This window comes from Sparus aurata, chromosome 22 (assembly GCF_900880675.1).
Source record: "Sparus aurata chromosome 22, fSpaAur1.1, whole genome shotgun sequence".
Taxonomy (NCBI): Eukaryota; Metazoa; Chordata; class Actinopteri; order Spariformes; family Sparidae; genus Sparus; species Sparus aurata.
In genome coordinates, this window is record NC_044208.1 from 9,236,257 (window position 1) to 9,255,822 (window position 19,566).

General features: G+C 40.7%; 1 protein-coding gene across 1 annotated transcript in view; it reads left to right on the forward strand.

The window, feature by feature from the left end:
* clvs2 (clavesin 2) overlaps nt 1–17,905 on the forward strand; it is a 46,327-nt gene extending 28,422 nt beyond the window's left edge. Inside the window, exons 3-5 of the mRNA XM_030404515.1 lie at nt 9,083–9,193; nt 10,149–10,381; nt 11,558–17,905. Coding sequence (XP_030260375.1) covers nt 9,083–9,193; nt 10,149–10,381; nt 11,558–11,651 — 438 coding nt within the window. The 3' untranslated portion in view covers nt 11,652–17,905. The remainder of the gene's footprint in view (nt 1–9,082; nt 9,194–10,148; nt 10,382–11,557) is intronic.
* The last annotated feature ends 1,661 nt before the right edge of the window (nt 17,906–19,566 follow it).

Below are 19,566 nucleotides of genomic sequence, written 5' to 3' on the forward strand. Positions count from 1 at the left end.
TCAAAGCTTTGAGGACGTCATCTTGGTTTTTAGGAAACGCGGATTGATATTTTTCCCCATCGTTTGACTTTTTATAGACGAAACAAGTGACAGACTATAATTGTTTCTTTGCAGCCCCGGTGTAAATACTCATGCCTCACCAAATTTAAGCTCCAAGTCAAAAGCATGTGCTGGTGATCGTGTGTTATTGTATCCTGACGCTGGAATAAGGTTTAACAAGTTTTTCTGTCAAACACTGGCCAACTCACCAGCATAAAGTGTTGCCATTGTACGTTTCAGCAAGCCGAGAGTACATTAAATTTGTTCAATTCATAACTATCATATTGAGATTTCTACAATATGTATCTTTATTGTCAGATTACATGAATAATCAACTCCACCTCAACCAGGTGGTTGAAGTGAAGGTCAGGAAATTAAGCAGTCGTCTGTGTTGCGACAATGAGAATATTTTTAAGGAGTCGTTGGGACATTTCAATGGGAGAAGTGAAACTACTGGTACCATGATCTACTTCTGAAAAGCTGTTCTTATTCTGCCTTTTTTTTTTAAAAACAAAAGATAAGCATTTCCCCCTTCACTCTGATACAATAAAACAGATTCATTTTGATCCATTACTGCAGTGATAAAAAAAAAAGAGAGACCATCACCAACGACATTGGCAGCTCCTTCACTGCATTTAGCACGTTATGGCTCCGGGTCAGATTTAGAGGGAAAATCTGCTGGATTGCCTCGTTTCACAAAGCAGGAGGTGGGCGCAGTTTCTCTCCGGCAAACCGAGCTATGGAGGGAAAATCATTTCTAATGTGTTTATCCTCTTCAGTGAAGCCACAAGCTCCCAGGAGGGGGAGGTGATGGATGAGGCGACGGAGGGGTTTAAAGGAGATTCTGAGGAAACACAGTGTGTCTGTATTTAAAAGCCATTGTGTTTTTTTTAAGAGAAACGACTCGTCAGTTCCACGTGTCTTCCTGTCGGTGTTGACAGACTTTTGTCCCGTCGGCTTCGATTCTCCTCAACCTTTCGCTGCGACCGAACGCACTCGGCAGCGACCTGCAGCAGCGAGAGGCCAAAAATAAATCAGTCGCTCATTTGTTCCCTCAAATAACAAAAGCATGAAAGATAAAGCCAAAGCAGTTTTGAGCGGCTGGTTTCTGGAGCTGGCTGTTTATGTTATTTGAGGTGTTTACTTACCGACTAGACCTCACTACAGGTGTCAAGCCTAATCCCCTCTGAAACAGGATTTCCATGAGGTTTCTTCACAATTAATGTCAAATTACCAACATATACTGTCGTCTTAAACCTGTAACTCGTGTTTGTTTTTGCTGTTGCTGCATAATGACGTTCAAAATCTGTCTTGTCCACATACTAAATAACCTTTTTGAATAGGGTCCTGCAGTTTGAGAGTCCTGGTTACATTAACAATGAACTAAAGACGAATACAGTAACAGCGAAGGAAGAGCACAACATGAGCTCTGACTCAATAGAAATGCAGTCATAAAATCATGAATGAAATGGAAAAAAAAAGCAAGAAGAAATTAGGTCAAATGATTTATTCTAAAAAATAAACAACCCAGATCAAACCTAAAACCAAAGCGACTAGAAACCTGTTTAGAACTATGACAATACATCTAAACCAATAATTTAATGAGCCTAAAAACATTGGCAGCAAGAAGAGATAACAACGTATCTGCAGAATTTTTTTTTTTTTAAATTGACAGACGGACCGACAAAAAGGACATTATGGAGAAGTAGCGGTAACATTTTATCTGAAGACGCGTGACTGACATGACACGGTGACCGGACACTGATGGAGGCCAGTTTGACTACAGGGAACAACAGAAACCAGACTGAAATCCAAAGTCCAAAGTGTGCCACTTTGTTACAGTTCAAGAAAATTATTCATCACCAAGTTTTAACGGTCTCTTGACGGCCAATGCAGACTCCAACTGCTCATAAAAGTTGGATCTAATGTTGCTGCATAAAGCTGGATAATTCATTTTAGTTGAATTATCAGGCCTGCTCTGATGTATTTACAAAAGGTTAATGTCAAGTTGTAACAAAAGCATCTCAGGCGATATCAACGTTGCATTAAAACTGACATTATTGACCAAACGACACTTACAGCAACATTATGTAACTTTTTACCGTAACACAACAGCTTCAGGATCATGTCAATGGTACAGTGTCTCGTAACGGGGTGAATGGCGTCTCCGTCACCTGTTTCTGCTCTATGTCACTTCAGTGAGAGGGTAGGTATGTAACATTGCTGTGATGTAATGAGTTTTGTTTGTGGTCAGCACCTACATTACATCTGACAGACTGTTACAGAGCTGGGGATTTGTATTTACACCAATTTCTACATAATGTTGCTTTAATGACAATATCAGAAACATTCACAAAGATTCCCTGATGTTCCTGACAGGTGTCAGCTTGTGGACGCTATTTTTATATAAAAATGGTACCCGACTATCTGCAGTTGAAACGACTGACAGTTTTGCTTGAAAGACAACTGATTAATTCATTAACCAAAAATTTCTCATTTGTAAGGATTTGCTATTTTATATCATAAGGTGAACAACATTGGGCTTCATGACTGTTGGTCTGAGGTTTAAAAATGTTATGTTGCGGGTGCGCAGGTGGTCGAGTGGTTAGAGTGCATGCCACATACGCAGCCGACCCCGGTTCAATTCCAGCCGGCGGTCCTTTGCTGCATGTCACATCCCCCTCTCTCTCCCATATTCCCTATCTGTCTACTGCTTAATAAAGGTGTCTATGCCATAGGGCTGGGCGATATGGCCTCAAATCAATATCACGATAAATTGAGCAACTCACCTCGATCACGATAAATGAACGATAAGTAACTCCCCGCACCTAAATAAAAGGAAAAAAATTCCTGTATATTTACAGAAATGCCACTTTAAAAGGACTGTAAAACTACATTGTAGTTAAGATTTATATTATTTATTTAGTAGTTAAGAACAACTGATAAGCACACGATTGAACAGCTGAAAAGCACAGATTACTTGAAATGACAACAACTGAACAAGTTTAAAAGTATAAAATATACAGTCCCTTATAAACAAATTCTAAGCTTCTCGCTTCTCCCTTTTTTTATTTCTTCGAATTGAATCACGTGGTTGTACTGCAGGTGGTGGAAGAGGTTGGATGTAAATAAATAAACATTTTGAGGACTTCAGAATCAGAATCTAAGACACGAGACAAAATAGTAGAGAAGTTGACATTGCTGCTTAATAATATGTTAACCTCTTGAGCATTAGAGAACTTTTTTTTACCATTATTTTCTTTATCATTATATATTTTTGATAGACACAGAATCTGTTCAAAAGTCAGTGGGTCACATGACATGTAAGCTATTGAGAAAAAAAATCAAGATTTCTGCATATTAATATTCATATAAAATAGAGGAAGCACTAAAGTACAATAAACATAGCTGTGTCTCATTTGTCCAGTTTACTAATACAATCTGCTGCTGGAGTCACTGGGCCCCATGACATGGAAGATATTGAAAGAACTGCAATTATTCTGTATTAATATATTTATGCTAAGTAATTTGATGACAGTCCCTAAATCAGTTTCCAGCGATTCAGTGCCATGTTCTGGGAGGTGAGCTAACCGTCCTCCTGCTGCTCACACTGGGTGAACCTCAGTCAAGTCGCGGCTGGACCCGAGTAGAGCTTAGAATCCAGCCCGACCCGAGCCCATGCACATTGTGTCCGAGCCCGGCCCGACACACTGAGGGCGTTTTCACACCTATAGTTCGTTTGCTCTGGTCCGAATGAGGGACCAACTTGTTACAATGTTGCATATTGCCTCGAGTTTGGTTTGTGTTCACACAGCAGCATTTACAAGTGGACCAAAATGTGTGATGCGCGAGGAAACTGCTCTCTAATTGGTCTAAATTTCGAAAACGAGGCAGCAATTCAGCTGAATTTAGCACCGAGCAGACAGGAAGTCAAGCACTGAAACAACAACAATTTGACATTTTCAAAATAAAACACTCCGTGTTTACACCAGCACACAAATCTAAAAAAAGAGAAAAACACAAGCTCTTCTGCTGATCCTTCGGTCAGGAACACTTCGTGTTGTTGTTTTTATGACACAGACCTATAACTGCGGTCGCGAGTGATCATGTGATTATCGCGGGAACTCCTTGGCCTCGAGACGCCAGCTGCCTACCGTACTGCACCGTGTCCGACTCAAAACGCAACCGGGGGTTACCGGACGGCGGAGCAAAACACCTGATCGGGCCGTAACGCAGCAGACACGTATCCAGTGGAAATTCGCGGTTAAGCACTGATGCTTCCTGCAGTTGGGTCGGATCGAGTTTGGATCATGTTCTCACCACAAACGAACTGTACCAGAGTCTGTTTGGAACCGGACCGAGACCACCTCTTCAACAAGGTCTCGGTCCGGTTGTTTTGGTCCGCACCTGAATGCGATTGATGTGTTCACACCTTCCCAAACGAAGTGCACCAAGGGGGTAAACGCTCCAGGGTTCGATTCAACCGAACTAAACAAGGCAGGTGTGAAAACGCCCTGAATGTAATTATGAGCCCGAGACCGATTTAAAACGACAACTGTTTGATACGTGGGCTGTTATAACTGACGTTCTCGACTACAATTGCGAGTTGTTTGAACTACAGAAATCTTAATGAATAATGCAACAAGTGCCACACTTAATGCACTCGACAAAGCCGACAAATGTTATTATCACGGCCCACGACTTGTTTAAAATGGGTCCACAGTCACACCTCCGACTTTCCTCCAAACTTGCTCAAAGTTAATTCTACTGTTTTTATTTTTTTCTTTACATCTTCATGCTCCATGTTGCACTTAAGCTACACAATCAGTGATGCCGGTAACGCGTTACTAGTTTTGTCATTTTCCTTAGTAAAAAATATATATTTTTGCTTTCTTCTTGCGTCTCGGGGAGTGACGTCACGTACGCGAGAAGTCACGTTTTCCAGCATGAGGACACTCACGTGTCAGAACACGCAGAAACACAAATGCAAACAACAATGGAGGGAGGAGAGAGATGCGCGCTTTCTAGCTGTAAATACAGTCATTATTTTGAGTGAATAAAAAACAAAACACAAATGTTTGATCAGTGGACCGGCCGGCCGAAGACAGTGGCCTGTTGCAGCCTTTGAACGCAGCATCATTACACAAACTGTCCACGACTCACAGCGAGAGTGGGTTCACTTGATTACTAACCTGGCATAGGTGGGGTCGCATCGGCGGGCGGAGTTTGCCATCAAATTAATGTAAAATAAGCACAGCGGTATACGCCGGGGTAGATTAATCAAGTGGATCTAACATGTCCCCTGTCCCTAGTGGATGTTATGCCTATGACACCGAATATACCGACGTGGCCAAAATGACGTCGGTTATCGTTGTAAATTTCAGTATCGGTAAATTTTCGGTTTATTGCCCAGGCAATAAAAAATGTTATGTTGTGCCATGGGAAATTGATTTAGACAATTTTTTTTACCACGATTTACTGAATTATAGAAGGTTAGTTTATACAAGATTCTACAAGATCAGTTTGACTTTTAACTAGTGTGTCCAGCCTGTCAGTGTCAGATTGATGGTGACGTCATCAAACATCAATTATTGATTCCACATCCTTATTTCCTTTATGATTGTCCGACAGATCCACATCATATTTAGTGTTTGTGGTTTTGTTTACTACCTCTTACTGACATTTATTGGATTAATGGGCTGACTGTTGGTTTTACAGTCTATTAAGATAGAAGTCATCATAAAGATCTGAATAATATGATGCCAAACATTACTTTGCTACTTCAGGAGGATTAATCTGCTCTTTAGACTGAGAGAGAATATAAATATTGAATTAATATATGCATTGAACTCAATTCTGTTCATTGCACACACTCCAAACCATCTGCATTACTTCTCATCTTAAAAGTGTTATTAGTCTTGCTTCCTCTAAATCACTGATCAGTTATCTTATCATTGGGAGATTTCTTTCAGGGAATCCTGGACTTTTTCATCTGTACTGTAATAAAACAACAAAACAATGCTGTCCAAAAATCATTTCAAAGCTGCTTTCCTCTCCCCTCCGCCTTTCTCAACATCTTTCATTCCCTCTTGGATCTCCTTTGCCTCGTATCAGTCTCCCTCAGACATCACTTTGGTGAGAGCAGGTCAAACCTCCAGCTCCTGGTTCGCACCCTGCAGCTCATATTCCATTTCCAGTGTTTCATGTTTAATGCAGCGGGTCTCTTCATCAAAGTGAAAATGTCTGTCGAAGCGGAGGGCAGGCCAGAGGCTCAGAGTCAGAGGAGGAGGGGCTGTCTGACCGTGTTCTCACCAAAAATAAGCCTCTTTGTTGCTGCACATTTGGAAAACCTGCTGATGGTCAATATTTTGCACCATATTAAGTAACTGGAGTCCCTCACATGGTTTCATATACATTTTTGTTTTGTTATGGTGGAAAAATGTACTTTGAGCAGCGCCACCTACTGGTTGTATTGCTTTTCATTCATGCCAACGTAAGGTACACATGGAAGTATGTGGCTGTAGCTATCATTGAACATAAAGGCAACATAAATTAGTCTTAAGATGAACCTGAAATAAAAAAAATTTAACATGTCATGCTGCAAAGTGTTTGCTCAAGGGGACACCAACACATGTTTGGCCAGAATTTTAATTTAAAACATTGAAAAAATAAAAGAACAAACAATTTCAACAGAATGTGTAGAAACAACGTCTACATACTGTATTCTGTTGCACAGCTGTCTACATACTAGCATGCTAACCAGTTTGTCCCAGTACGTCGCATCATTCTACTTACCTCAAGAGGTGATGGCCTGATAGCCCACACAGTTTCAGCTGGGAGATGTGTGCAAGTGAGTGTGTCATGTTTTACAAGCTCTCTTAGCTTTTAGCACAATACATGAAGTCAATTTTCACCTGGTGCTGATGCCTGACCTTCTGTAAATCACCTCCTTACTGTATCCCTGAACTCCATTGATCTTAAAGATTGTGGCTTTGTCGAGTTGGGCCTCGCTGTGACTTTCCCTTTCATCTGAAGTACTAGTCCAGGCAAAATCTAATGCCGCTGGCTCCACAGCTAACTGAGCCATGAGCTGATTAGCTAGCTACAGCCATGGATAGCTAGCAAAAAGAAGCCGTTTTCTGTTACCCTGATGATATGCCGCCCCTTATATTTTTGGGCTACCTTTGAATTCTGGCCATTTTTTACAAATGACACTTCAGAAGGTAAATTTGGCTGAACAGAAGTGCGAGATATAAGCTCAGGTCACCAAAATCCTCCTGGAATTGTGAGTATTAACATAAAATTGAATAAATACAAATATAGCCAGAGATGTCCAGATACAGTATCTTGCTGAAAGCGGACAGTCCGGTAGCCGACATCCCTGCAAGCGTAGCTAAACCACAGGCTGTGACTTTGGTCTTTGTGATTCATGCGGGTCAAACCCTAATTCACAAACCTGGCCTGACCACAGAGACTCTCACTGTCTCGCCCTCTCCCACACACTGCTAACAGCTTTTATGTAAACGTCTGCCCCGAGCCGTTTTCAACAGCCAGCTCTGTTATGTCAGAATATGATTTCACCATACTGCTGGACTACAGCCAAATTATGACTCACACACACACACACACACACACACACACACACACACACACACACAGAGCAGAGTGTAATTATCATAATTGTGTCCAGCATTCTAGGAAAGTCCGTTTCAGGCCCAGACTGCACACCCTAACCTCTACGAACAAGGACTCATTTCCCTCAGGCATTGTGCTGCGGCGACTCCAAAATAGACCGGACCATTTCCTACTGACTATGAGATTAGAGCCCATTTACGAAACTAATCTAATGAAAAGGGACAGGAAAACCACAGAGGTAATTTTTCATTTGGAAGTCAAAGAAGACTGAAAAAGCCCTCTTGATTGAGACTACCTCTTTGTTATTTGTGATACAAAACCAAAAAAAAAACTGAGAGAGTTCATGAATCATAGTCCAATGCGTCTGTATCCTTGGGGAAGAAAATCATGTACAGTCGCTAACAATGAATTTGAATCTATTTATAAGACAGTGACCTGGTCACGTCTCCTACTGTTGTCTGTTAATGATGATATGTACGATTTCTGCATCAAAGTTTTAAAAAAAAAGAATTTGAGCTTTGTGTACTTACATCATCCCAAATGTACCAACAATGTTTAAACCCAGAGAAATCCACAAGTTTACTCAAGGTATATGTTGCTATAACTTTCCAAAATAGATACAGAGCCTGAAAAGAAGTCAGTGAACTAGTCTAAACATGACGCGAATAAAACTTTAAAATATCACCTCTTCCCTGCACATTTATGCCTGAGTCACATCAGATAGAGTTTCATCAGCAATGGTTGTTTTTTTAACAGTGTGTTCATCACCTACTTGTGATTATTTTCCCCAAACAGTCAACCTACTTTTAAGAGTAAGAGTACGTTAGCTGTTAGCTCGCGAGCAACGGCACACGCCAAGGGTGTGTCGTCTGTGTTTGAATCCTGGTCAACTCTCACTAAACTCACCACAGACTCTGGTTCCCTTTTTCTTTTCTTTTTTTCCCCCTCTCATCTCTGTAATTTTATGTTCATGAGGTAAAGTACATTTCCCCTCCAGCTCCAGTCGGCAGTCAACATTACAGATCATGAACATCCGAAAGATGGAGCTAAATGGATTGCTGCCGCAGTCAGGTTGATAATCAGGAGGAAAGATAAAGCCACTTTTAAATCCCAAAAGTTAAAAAGTCATCTCTGAGCTCTTGTCAGTTAACATCTCAGATGTGACTCTGGGTGTTTATTACTCCAGAAAAGTCTGGCTGTGAAACTGATTCCCTCCTCCAGAGCAGCAGAAATCACATCTCGTGTGTCAAAATTCTCAAAGGAAATACTGTTCATCAAATCAAGAAATTAATGGTACCCTTTCATTTTTGCCTTTCAAACACTAAACAAAAAGACCAAAATGTGGATCAACTGTATGGGATTATCCTTGTTTGCTTGTTTTTAACTGTTTTATTTCTGTCTCAAACAGGACAGTTTTCCTGCCAGATTTGGAGGAATCCACTTTGTGAACCAGCCCTGGTACATCCACGCTCTCTACACCGTGATACGACCCTTCCTCAAAGACAAGACCAGAAAGAGGGTGAGGACAAAACATAAAACATTACAGCGGCCATAATCAATAATTCGAGACTAACAAAGGATCATATGACTGTTTACACAAAAAATGGGTCAGTAGTAGTGATAAATCCATCCAAATTTACAACATCTTCCAGCTAATTTTTGGATACTAAAGCTAGCAACTGAGCAACTAAAGAGCCTGATATTTTCCTCAAAAGATGGTGGAGACCAAAGCAGAGTGAAAAGTAGAGTGAATATTGGACTCACTCTCATCAGTTGGACACCAAAAGAGTGATAAAGGTGCTTTGTAACTGCTGGATGTGAAAATAGGCAAATGTTTTCAAACAGTTAATCAAACTGTTACCAAATAAAATGTTCACACCTTGTTTCTGTTGCCACCAAATGGCAAAAAAAAAATAAATGAAGGCAAGTTTCAGCAGGCTTTCCACCAGAAAAAGGCTTCAGTTTCGGTATGTAAATGTTAAAACTAAAAGGAATTGGAGGACTTTTAATCAAAAACAAGTGAAGAAATGTTCAACAAATACAGTATTATTCTATATTGTGATGAATTGCTGTTTAATATATTATTAATCAGTTTTATTTATCAGTTTTCTACGAAATGCAAAAGTAATTTTTTGAAATTCCTTTCTCAAAATGTCATCACCCATTTTGTAAGATATAGACATAGAAGTCCATAATATAGTTAACAGTGCCAAAACCCAAGGCTGATATATCATAGTCAAATGAGTATCATACTAAGTTTTGTTATAAAGCCCTATAAGGGTATATAGATTAAAGTATATTGGCAGTCAGAACACCATCTTAATACTGATCTAGGTAAATTAAGCTTCTCAGTCTTTATGTTCATTATTACTCTAAAGATTGAAGAAGAATCTGAATCTGATGCTGAAAGAGTTCCTCCTCCAACATGCGGCCAATCTAAACTGTCGTTCTGTTTGTATACTCTCCCTCTGCAGATCTTCATGCACGGTAACAACCTGAACAGCCTCCACCAGCTGATCCATCCTGAGATCCTGCCGTCGGAGCTCGGCGGGATGATGCCACCGTACGATATGGGCACGTGGGCGCGGACACTGCTGGACCACGCCTACGACGAGGAGACCGACTACTGTCCGGAGTCCTACACCCTGTCGGTACAAGACCTGGAGAGAGACCTGGAGAAAAACCTGTCCCCGAAGACCATGAAGAGGTCAGCTCGGCTGCTTTACAGGGATTTGAGACAGCAGTTTTTGGTGACATGTCTTGACTCTGCTCTGTCTCAGCGTTTCCATGACGTTTTATGACAATAGTAAGATCATAATAATCTGTTTAAAGTAAGACAATATTAAAAATGCACTTTAAATGAAACCCTGTGGACACAGCTGAGAGGTACATTCAGACCACAGTCCTCCTCAGTGTTGGCACTGAGTATCTTTGTTACCGTAATGCTGTGAGTATGTTTGACATTTCACAGAGTATCATTCCCTCCCTATAGGCCACCATGCAGTATGATTCACAGTGACAGTAAATCATCTGACCACCATGTGACACCAACTGACTCATTCACTCAAAAGACATTTAGACAGTGGAACACAAACAACGATATGAGCTCAGACAGCAACCTGTCAGCCCCGACATATATCGATAAATCACAAGTCAGTCATGGATTATCTGACAATTACACCACGTGTTTGAAAATCAGAGTCACTTGATGATTCAGTTGGATGCAGTTAGAAGTTACAGTACGAGCATTGTACAAGTATTATCATGCAAAAATACTGTTTGCAATGCAAGATGGGGTAAATGTAACGAAACCTGCCGAGATGTATTCTTCTTTATCACAAGTCAGACTTATGAGAACCAAGTTAAACATTTGACTGCACAAATAATGCAAAAATAAGCCTGCAGATGACCTGTAACAGCCTCTATTAGCTGGAAGACACAATGGGTCCACATCATATGGTCTTACATGGGCTTAGTTCAAATTCAATAACAATATGGCAAAAAAACTCATTATAATTTTGTATTTCTTAATTCACTCAAATGTCATGCATATAAAATAGGCTAAAACAAGTGCTGAGGTGGAAAAACAGGCTTTGTCAAAACGCATACAACTACTTCAACTAGCATAATTTCCAAATTTAGAGCTTAAAAAACGGATATAAACTAGATATTACTGGATTTGAAATCTCATTAGCTACGTGATGCATCAATAATCGTGAGGCTGGCGTCCAAGTGGTTCAGGAGAGAGAGGAAAAAGAAGAGACAGCAGGTCATCCATTGGCTGTTGTAGGCTCTAGGACTGGCATAGAAGCTCCTATCTGCTGGTAATGTAGACTCGTAAGCACACACTCACACTGATGATCATGTCCTCTGCTTCCTGCAGGTCTCAGTCTGTGGTGGAACCGGGCGTCCTGAAACGACCGGACAAGGTGAAGAGCGAAGAGGACAACATGCAGCCGCTGCTCTCGCTGGACTAAACCACACATTCAGCGACAGCTCAGAAGCATACCCGACTCAATATTATTACACACGTAAAACACACTGACTTACCTGCGCACCTGCTGGAAGCGACGCGCGCGCCCCGAAAAAACACCTTCCTCCGGATAAAACGCTGCTTCTGCTGCCGGATTCTTGTTTCTCTTGAACTCAAACGAGGCAGACAAACTGCCCAGAGACGGACGTTTCCTCACGCGGAAGGGCATCCTAAGAGCTACTGATGTTGTGCGATATATTTATTTATTTAGTTATTTGTCAAGTGCCAATTCCGACGACTTTAAATTAACTTCTTTGAACAATCCAGCCCTTCGGTGCGGAGCAGGGGGAAAGGAGAACGAACACATGTGTGTTTCCTACAGTTGTATAGTATACTGGTGATGAGGGCTGCGGGCCACGCTCCCCGAGCAGCATTTCTGTTTTTTTCTTTGTACAGTAATTTGAAGAAAGCGGCTCAGGATTAGCAGAAGTGATAATAATGAGCTTGTTCAACCTCCTGGACACAAAACTGGCAGATAGGGAGGCAGGCACTGGGTTTACTGGGAGTTTACCTGGGGGTTAATGGGCGTCTTTGGTCTCGCTCCAGTTTACTCTTTGCAAAAGCAAACGCCCCCCCTTTACTATGAGAGTCGGCTCTATGAATTCTTATTTTTCCTTTTGGCCTTTTTCTCTCTTTTTCTGGCCCGTGCGTCATGGAATAGATTATTTCTTCTGCCATTAGGGAAATACAAAAACATCTCACATCGTCAAGTATTTGTTCGGCTGAAAATGACTATCAAGAATATGCCTAAGTGTAATTCCTCCAGAGGAAGGGTAAACATATCACCCTCTCTTGTGACACATGTGTTATATCTTTGGCAATAATAATCTTACTTCTGAAACATTACCACAGTGACAACATCTGCTCTCAAACACGCCAGTATTAGGAGACTTAATGACACATTAAAAGGTCGCACTGGCCTTTTTTTTTCCTTTTTGCATGATTTTGAAGATATATTAAAAATCACACTGTTTAAGCTGTATTATTTTAGCACACTGGTGTTTAACTATTTAATGTATTACTTTATAATCTAAACTCAAGGTCCACACATCTCAACTATTTATTTCCAGATTTTTTTTTAAAGAATTTGGGCTGTCGTTAAATAAGAAATTACTGTAGGCAAACTCATTTGCAGAGTCATACATACATATCACAAACAAACAAACAAAACCCGGCATGTCCTAACCAGTTACGTATTTAACTAAATATGCATGGTCAGCAGCAGAAAAAGTTGGCTCAATTTCAAATTACTGTGAACATTAGCAGCATGCCGAGCTAACGTAAGCTGAACCAGAGACAATAACACCCGCCGTCAACAGGCTAATGGCTGAACCTCTGTAGAATCGGGCTGACTTGGTTCCTGACCAAAAGCTAACACAGCCAAACGTTAAGCAAGTGCACAAAATCGACGAATAACTTAGCCTTTTAATCAGCGAAGCCACCGCCAACGACCAAAAGTCCGTCTGAAATGTATATTTATTTTGTGCGTCTCACTCTGTCACTGCCACTTTTTTCTCTACTTCCTCCATCAACGTCGTCTTCAGTCTCTCCACCTCTGTCATTGACCTCCACCTGGTGGTTTAAAGGTTCTGTGGCAGCAGTCAGCTAACAGAGCTAACAGAGCTAACTTGTCGTGTGCTTTTAGGAAACTGCAAATCACATGGTTGAGGCAGAGCAACTGGGCGACATCAGAGGAAAAACTATGACATTTTTTCTTCATAAAATATGGTCCAGTTTCACGAAAACCACTCATAGGTGAGTGGCGTAAAGCGTTGTGCGCTGTGATGCTACCATCTAACTGAACTGACGTGCAACATGCAATGTGGGGCGCAGTTGCTGAGATAGACTCCATTTTTCACGGAGCCGGTGACGTGATTCACATTCCTGCCTTTAATTTAACAGCTGGGGAAGTTCTAATGCTAATGTAGTGACGGGGGAGACTGCTGGCTAGAAACATCAGTGCAGACAAGTTAAAATATAAAAAATGCGGCTTTGCAAATGTTTTTACGAGGAAAATAAATCCCTCAACACGCTTCGTTCGTTGAGTTCCGGTGATAAAAACTGAATGTAAATATAACTTTTGTTTGTTTATGAGAAAACTCTGCAGGTGCACGTTTGAGTCTCAAATGTCGGAGCTTCCGGAGAGCACACGAACGCACCAGACCCACCAGACTTTTCCAGTCATCTCTGAGGTTAACTGCAATAATTTAACTTTTGCAAACCGATAATGATCAAATAAATTCTCAGGCAGGTGTTAAGTGAGCAGTAATGTAAACGTGACTGCCGGTAAATAGGTTGGTTCAGCACTTATTGTTATTTTCTGTACAGGGGTGTCTTATCTTTGTTTCATGCCAGAAATGAATTATTTCATATATTTAAATTACAGTATTTAAATAGAAAGTATTTTTCAGTCAGATTCTTATTTAAATTCTGCAGTCAGACGAGCTACTGCTGCAGTGTAGATACAGTATTTATCTATTTCTGTTTGCTCCACTTGCAGTTTTTCAGGCTTTACTGACTCCACAGTAATACTTCAGCGTATGAAACAGGCACCAGCCGAAAGCGTCGCCTAAATCACCCACTCACTGCGGGTTTAAGACGAGAAGGGCAAAAAAAGGTATGACAACCCCCCGAACTTTAAGGGGGCTGAGACTGCCGTAATGACGGGCAGAGCGGCGGAGGAAAAGCCAGTCGGGCTGGCAAGCACGCAGCCGAGCGGATCTCAGAAAAGGCCCGGCAGGCAGGGAGCGTGAGGTGGCCGGCCGCAACGAGAGCAGACAGCTGGAATGTTAAACTATCACACCAGCGTACACGACATGTCAACCCCACTCACAACAGCTCAGAGGCTCACAGACCCTGTGCAGAGCAGAGTTAGACTGAGGCCTCGGCGGTTCCTTCTTTAGGCTCAGTGTGATCTGTCTGGTCCCACTGGTTGTTCCGTAACACTCGGCCACATGGGATGGTGGTACTTTTTCTCTAATTTGGCATTTCAGTCATTGTTCAATTGCTCACTTGTGTTAGTCATAACAGCAAAGTCCAACGTGCTTACTCCTCAATTCACATTATAATCATCACTGATAACCTTTTAACTGTATTACTTCCCTAAAAGATCATTAAGAGTCATATCATTTTTGACAGCTGTTATTTGTGTTTTAGCCATTTTCCGGCATCTCCTCCTGCTTCATCAGAGAGGTCGTTGGACCAGTTGAACTCAATCACTGATACTTCCTGAAGAGGAAATATAGCAACTGCCAGTTTTGTGCACGTCAGAGAGACTTTAATAAACTGTGGGTCAGACTGCGTGCGTCAAGTGTTCAGTTCAGTAAATACTACGATGTATTGTTTGCAGTAAAAAAAACAAAAAAACAGACGCCGTGGAGCAGTGACGGGCTGTAAAATCAGGATTCAGTCGAGCTTTTACTGTATCAGCGTCGGTCCGAGTTATTCGGGAGGAAATGTGAGGGAAAACACAGATTTGTACCATAAGCAGGGACACACACACACACACACTCTCTCTCTCACACACACACACACACACACAGCCACTGTAGATGCTTCCAGTTGTTAGGATACAAAGTTTACATTAAATAAACATCTGTGTACTGCTTGAATATAGCAAAAACTGAATCTCACACGTCCTGCAGGTTACTTTTAAGGTTCTTGTTGGTACCAGAGGCGACTTTGTTCGGCTGTAAAACTTATTGTATGTAGAGGAACTTAAAACACAGCAACACACAAGTAAAGACTTTAATTTTTATTACAAATATACTTTATCGGGCGACGCTTCGTGCTTTGCCACACATTTAAGATTTTCAAACGTTTTTCCTTTTGTCAGTATTTTATTAAGATTGCTATCTACCTTGTTTATGACAGATTGTTGTATGAACTGTAAACAGAATTATGAAGTTAAGAGTCTGTTTTTTTTTTATTTGAAGAAATTCAGCATTTCGAATGTTCTCTCTGTGTTGTTGTTTATGTCTCTCCTGCTGTCCTTGGAACAAAGTAGTGATGATCATGTGTCAGAAACCTGTTTTCAATCCAGTATTGATGGAAAACTTCACATTTTTAAGACCACCCTTTTGATTCTACCATCTCAACAAAAGTGAACACCAATGATTCATCTCTCTGCCGGTTTTGACTGGAAACCTGGGTTTGTTTGTACACCATGTCCAAGTTAACATGGTATTTATTAGGCTAAGCAATGCTGTCTTGTTGTAAACACACTGACTCACAGGAAAAAAGGAAGTGTGGAGCCTACGTCCTGCTGTTCTCCCATGCAAAATAAGATCTCACAGTTGCGTGTGGCCAGTAGGGAAACATGAATGAATGAAGTATGAGGCCAGTTACATTCCAGCTGAGATTTTGCAGCATGAGGTCATTTTCCCTTCCATTAACTCTGACTTCCTTCATTCATTAAAACAAATTTCACGCTGGTGAGCCCTGAAGGATGAATGTATCTGCTATTTTCCCGTTTCAAACATTAAATATGATGCTGTCCACCATTAGCGGGGCTGGCGAGCAGCTTTGGTGCCAAAAAACCTATAATACATATACACATATATATTTCTTGTGGTGAGTGAGCAGTGTGACAGCCTACCAATCAAACACTCTCTCCTTAAACATACAGTAGCCTGCTTAAAGCCTTAGTACATTCATTAATATTTATTTTTATTTACATTTCTAGACCTCGTTGTAGGACAATGTGAGGGTTTTCCCACTAATTTCAATTCTGTCGTAATGTTTTTGGAGCCATCTAGTGACCATTAGAGGAACTGAGTATCCACACCACAATGACAGTAACGGACAAGACATTCTTTTGGCTATTTTTTAACAGAACACTGACTGTTCCACCTCAGCCAAGCAGAAAACTTGACACCTAATATTTTAATGCCAAAATGTTGATAAAACAGGTGGATGGAAACACACTGAGCCAGACCGAAGCTTTCTGAAGGTTTGTTCTGCAGCTCCGAACGTCACATCCTGTGGGCGAGACGAGATCACTTTGTATGGGAGATAAACAGCAGGCAGATTTTACATTTTCATCAGAACCTGCGATTTGTTCTTTTGGATGTGCATGCTCTTTAACACATGATGAAAAAACAGTATTTGAACAGGATTACTTATCTATTTACGTTAAGCATGATCACCCTTCATTTTGAATTCATTTCGGTACGTTGAGGCGGTAATGCTCCTCCGTGATGGTGCCAGCTGTGGTGAGCAGACATGTTGAAAATGAGATGGAGCCAGTGACTCCAGACCTCATGGTGCCAGATCAGGCCCCGGTTGTCGAGGCACCGGAACAAGCCTTGATGCTTGGAGTCTTTTCCTCTGCTGTTTGCATTCATCTGGCTGGTATGTTTGACAGTAAATGGCTATTTAAAGAAAAAATGTAAAAAAAGGGGGGAAAATATGACTGCAGTGTCCAGTTTCGACGGTGTAAATGTCCTCTGCTTTCCCGTCCCTCTGTGGCAAACTCCACCGATTAACATAACTCTGCCATTCAAAACGACGGATATGTAAAACAGGCAGCAATGACAGTACATGCACTGTAAATATCAGTTAGTTAGAGCTGATAGAAGTCGCCAGCTCTGCCAATAATTTATGACATGAAAATTAAGTCAACCGTGTCATTTTTTAACTGATTTAGTAATTGAATTTCACTCGTTTTTCTTCCCATAAAGCATCATTATGGGATCAAACTCTCCATCACAAGCTTTGAAGATGCACTGCAGTCTTTAACGACGATTCATTTTCCTGTATATTAGATTAATACGTTTCATTTCTCGCTGACTTTGACTAATGTTTTGATTTATCTCAGCCAAAGCCTCCTCCTCCATTAAAACTCTGATGTATTTCTTCTTGTTATTATTAAGTATATGTTCTTTGGGGATTTTTGGACACTGAATGACTTTTTTTCTTTTTTTTTTAAATGATCTGAAAAATGAATGCATACCCTTCGGTTGGTGTTATATTTATTAATTTGTTTTTTTATATCACTGTTCTTTGATTGTATAGTTACAGTAGGAGCTGTAGGGAGACCAAACTCAAAAACTGAATTGTGAAGTCAATTAAGGAAAGCCGGTATATTATAGGAGCAACAACTGTTCAGTTAGCAGGTGTTAAATGTATACATGTCCTCAAAGACAATTTGCTGAAATGCATTATGTAAAACAAGCAAAATAAATATGGACACACGTAGATTTTCTCAGATTTCTCTTATTTTTCGTGTCACCACTTCGGCGATGATCCCCTCACAGTAATGCAGTATTTGGTAGTTGGTGCTGGAGATCTAGATATAACAGTATGTCATTTCTAGGGCAAGCGTCAGCAGCCTTTACCATCAAAAGAGACATTCTTGCCCCTGTGCTTCACCAAAAAATCTGTCTGGAACCACAAAACACAGCTTCAAGTGTCTAAACTGGCCCATCAAGGTTATTAATAGGCCCTAATGTGCATTCATTCATATTTGCCTACACATGTGCCTACTCTGTAGTGGGCTATATATTCTAATTAAGTTTACAGTTTCAATTTATGTTCTTTATATTGGAGAGCAAAACACAAAACTGAAAACTTGAATCCACCCTGTGTCTGTGAAAATGACTCAAATTAAAAATAGCTTTACATTAAATAATACATATTGCGTCCTAGCATTAAAGTAAAAAAACAAAACAAAACAAACAAAAGTCCAGTTTCTATTTGATTCGGACTAAATTTCATCTCAATGTGAGATAATCCTCTTGTCTTTTTTTTTTTTCCTCAGCCACACACAGCGTTCAGCCCTCGGGCCTGAGCATAAAGCACAACAATATCAGTTCAGGGTCATTTAAATTCACTGACAGAAATTACAACTTGCTAGAACAGATAGTATTCTCTGTCTCGCTCAAGGCCTACAGCAGTGTGTGTAAAAATAACCATCATTCATTTTCATGTGATTTTTTTTTTTTTTTGTCAAAGTCACAGGGAGCTGCTGCAGAGGAGCAAAAGAACCACATGTGGCTCCAGAGCCGCAGGTTGCTGAACCCTGTTGTAGGATTTAAGGACATTCAATATCAAAGCAAAAGAGTTAGGCAGTGCGGTATCATGGGAGCTGTTGTCTTCATTGTTAAAGGTGCAATATGTTGTCAAGAATTATTGCTCGAACAAATAAGGGGGCAGCATATCACCAGTGTCAACAATAACTTCTGCTAGCTAGAGCTACCGTTAGCTAGTTAGCTAGTTAGCTTAGCTACCTGTGCAATTAGCACTCATATTAGCTGACTCTGACTGGGAGGTCAAAGCACTGGGGGAGTGTTGGTGTCATTTACTATCACCTTTTGAGGTGCAAAGTGGCTAGGGCCTAGCTGGTTAGCATGCTAGCTTACATACTTAGATGTCTTTTAATCAATCTCAATCATTCAATCTTTCTTTGTTCAGTGCCAATTTACAACAAAAGCAACACAGTGTGACAGCGTTCAGAAAAAAGTGCCTTTCATCAGGCAGGCACCTCGGAACAGAACCGGACTCAAACTGACGTGCTCTTGTCTCTCTGTCTGACTTGACTCAGGCCAATGTTGTTAGTAATAAGGACATCTTTTAGAGTTTCAGTCATGTTATGTTTAATCGACGTTTGCCAACTTCCTCTCTCCATGTTCCATCTGGTGTTCTTGCAAAAGTTTCAGTGACAGGCGACCAAATGAAACTCACTGCTGCCTTGTACAAAATTCTCTTTGGTTTTGAACATTTATACATTCACATTTATAACAATGTTAGTCAAAAAACACTTACATAACAAAAGGTCTAGACATTTTTAGTGATTTAAATACAGAAATGTTACATATTATATCTGCAACAACTGCAGCTGCAGGAAATCAACACTATCA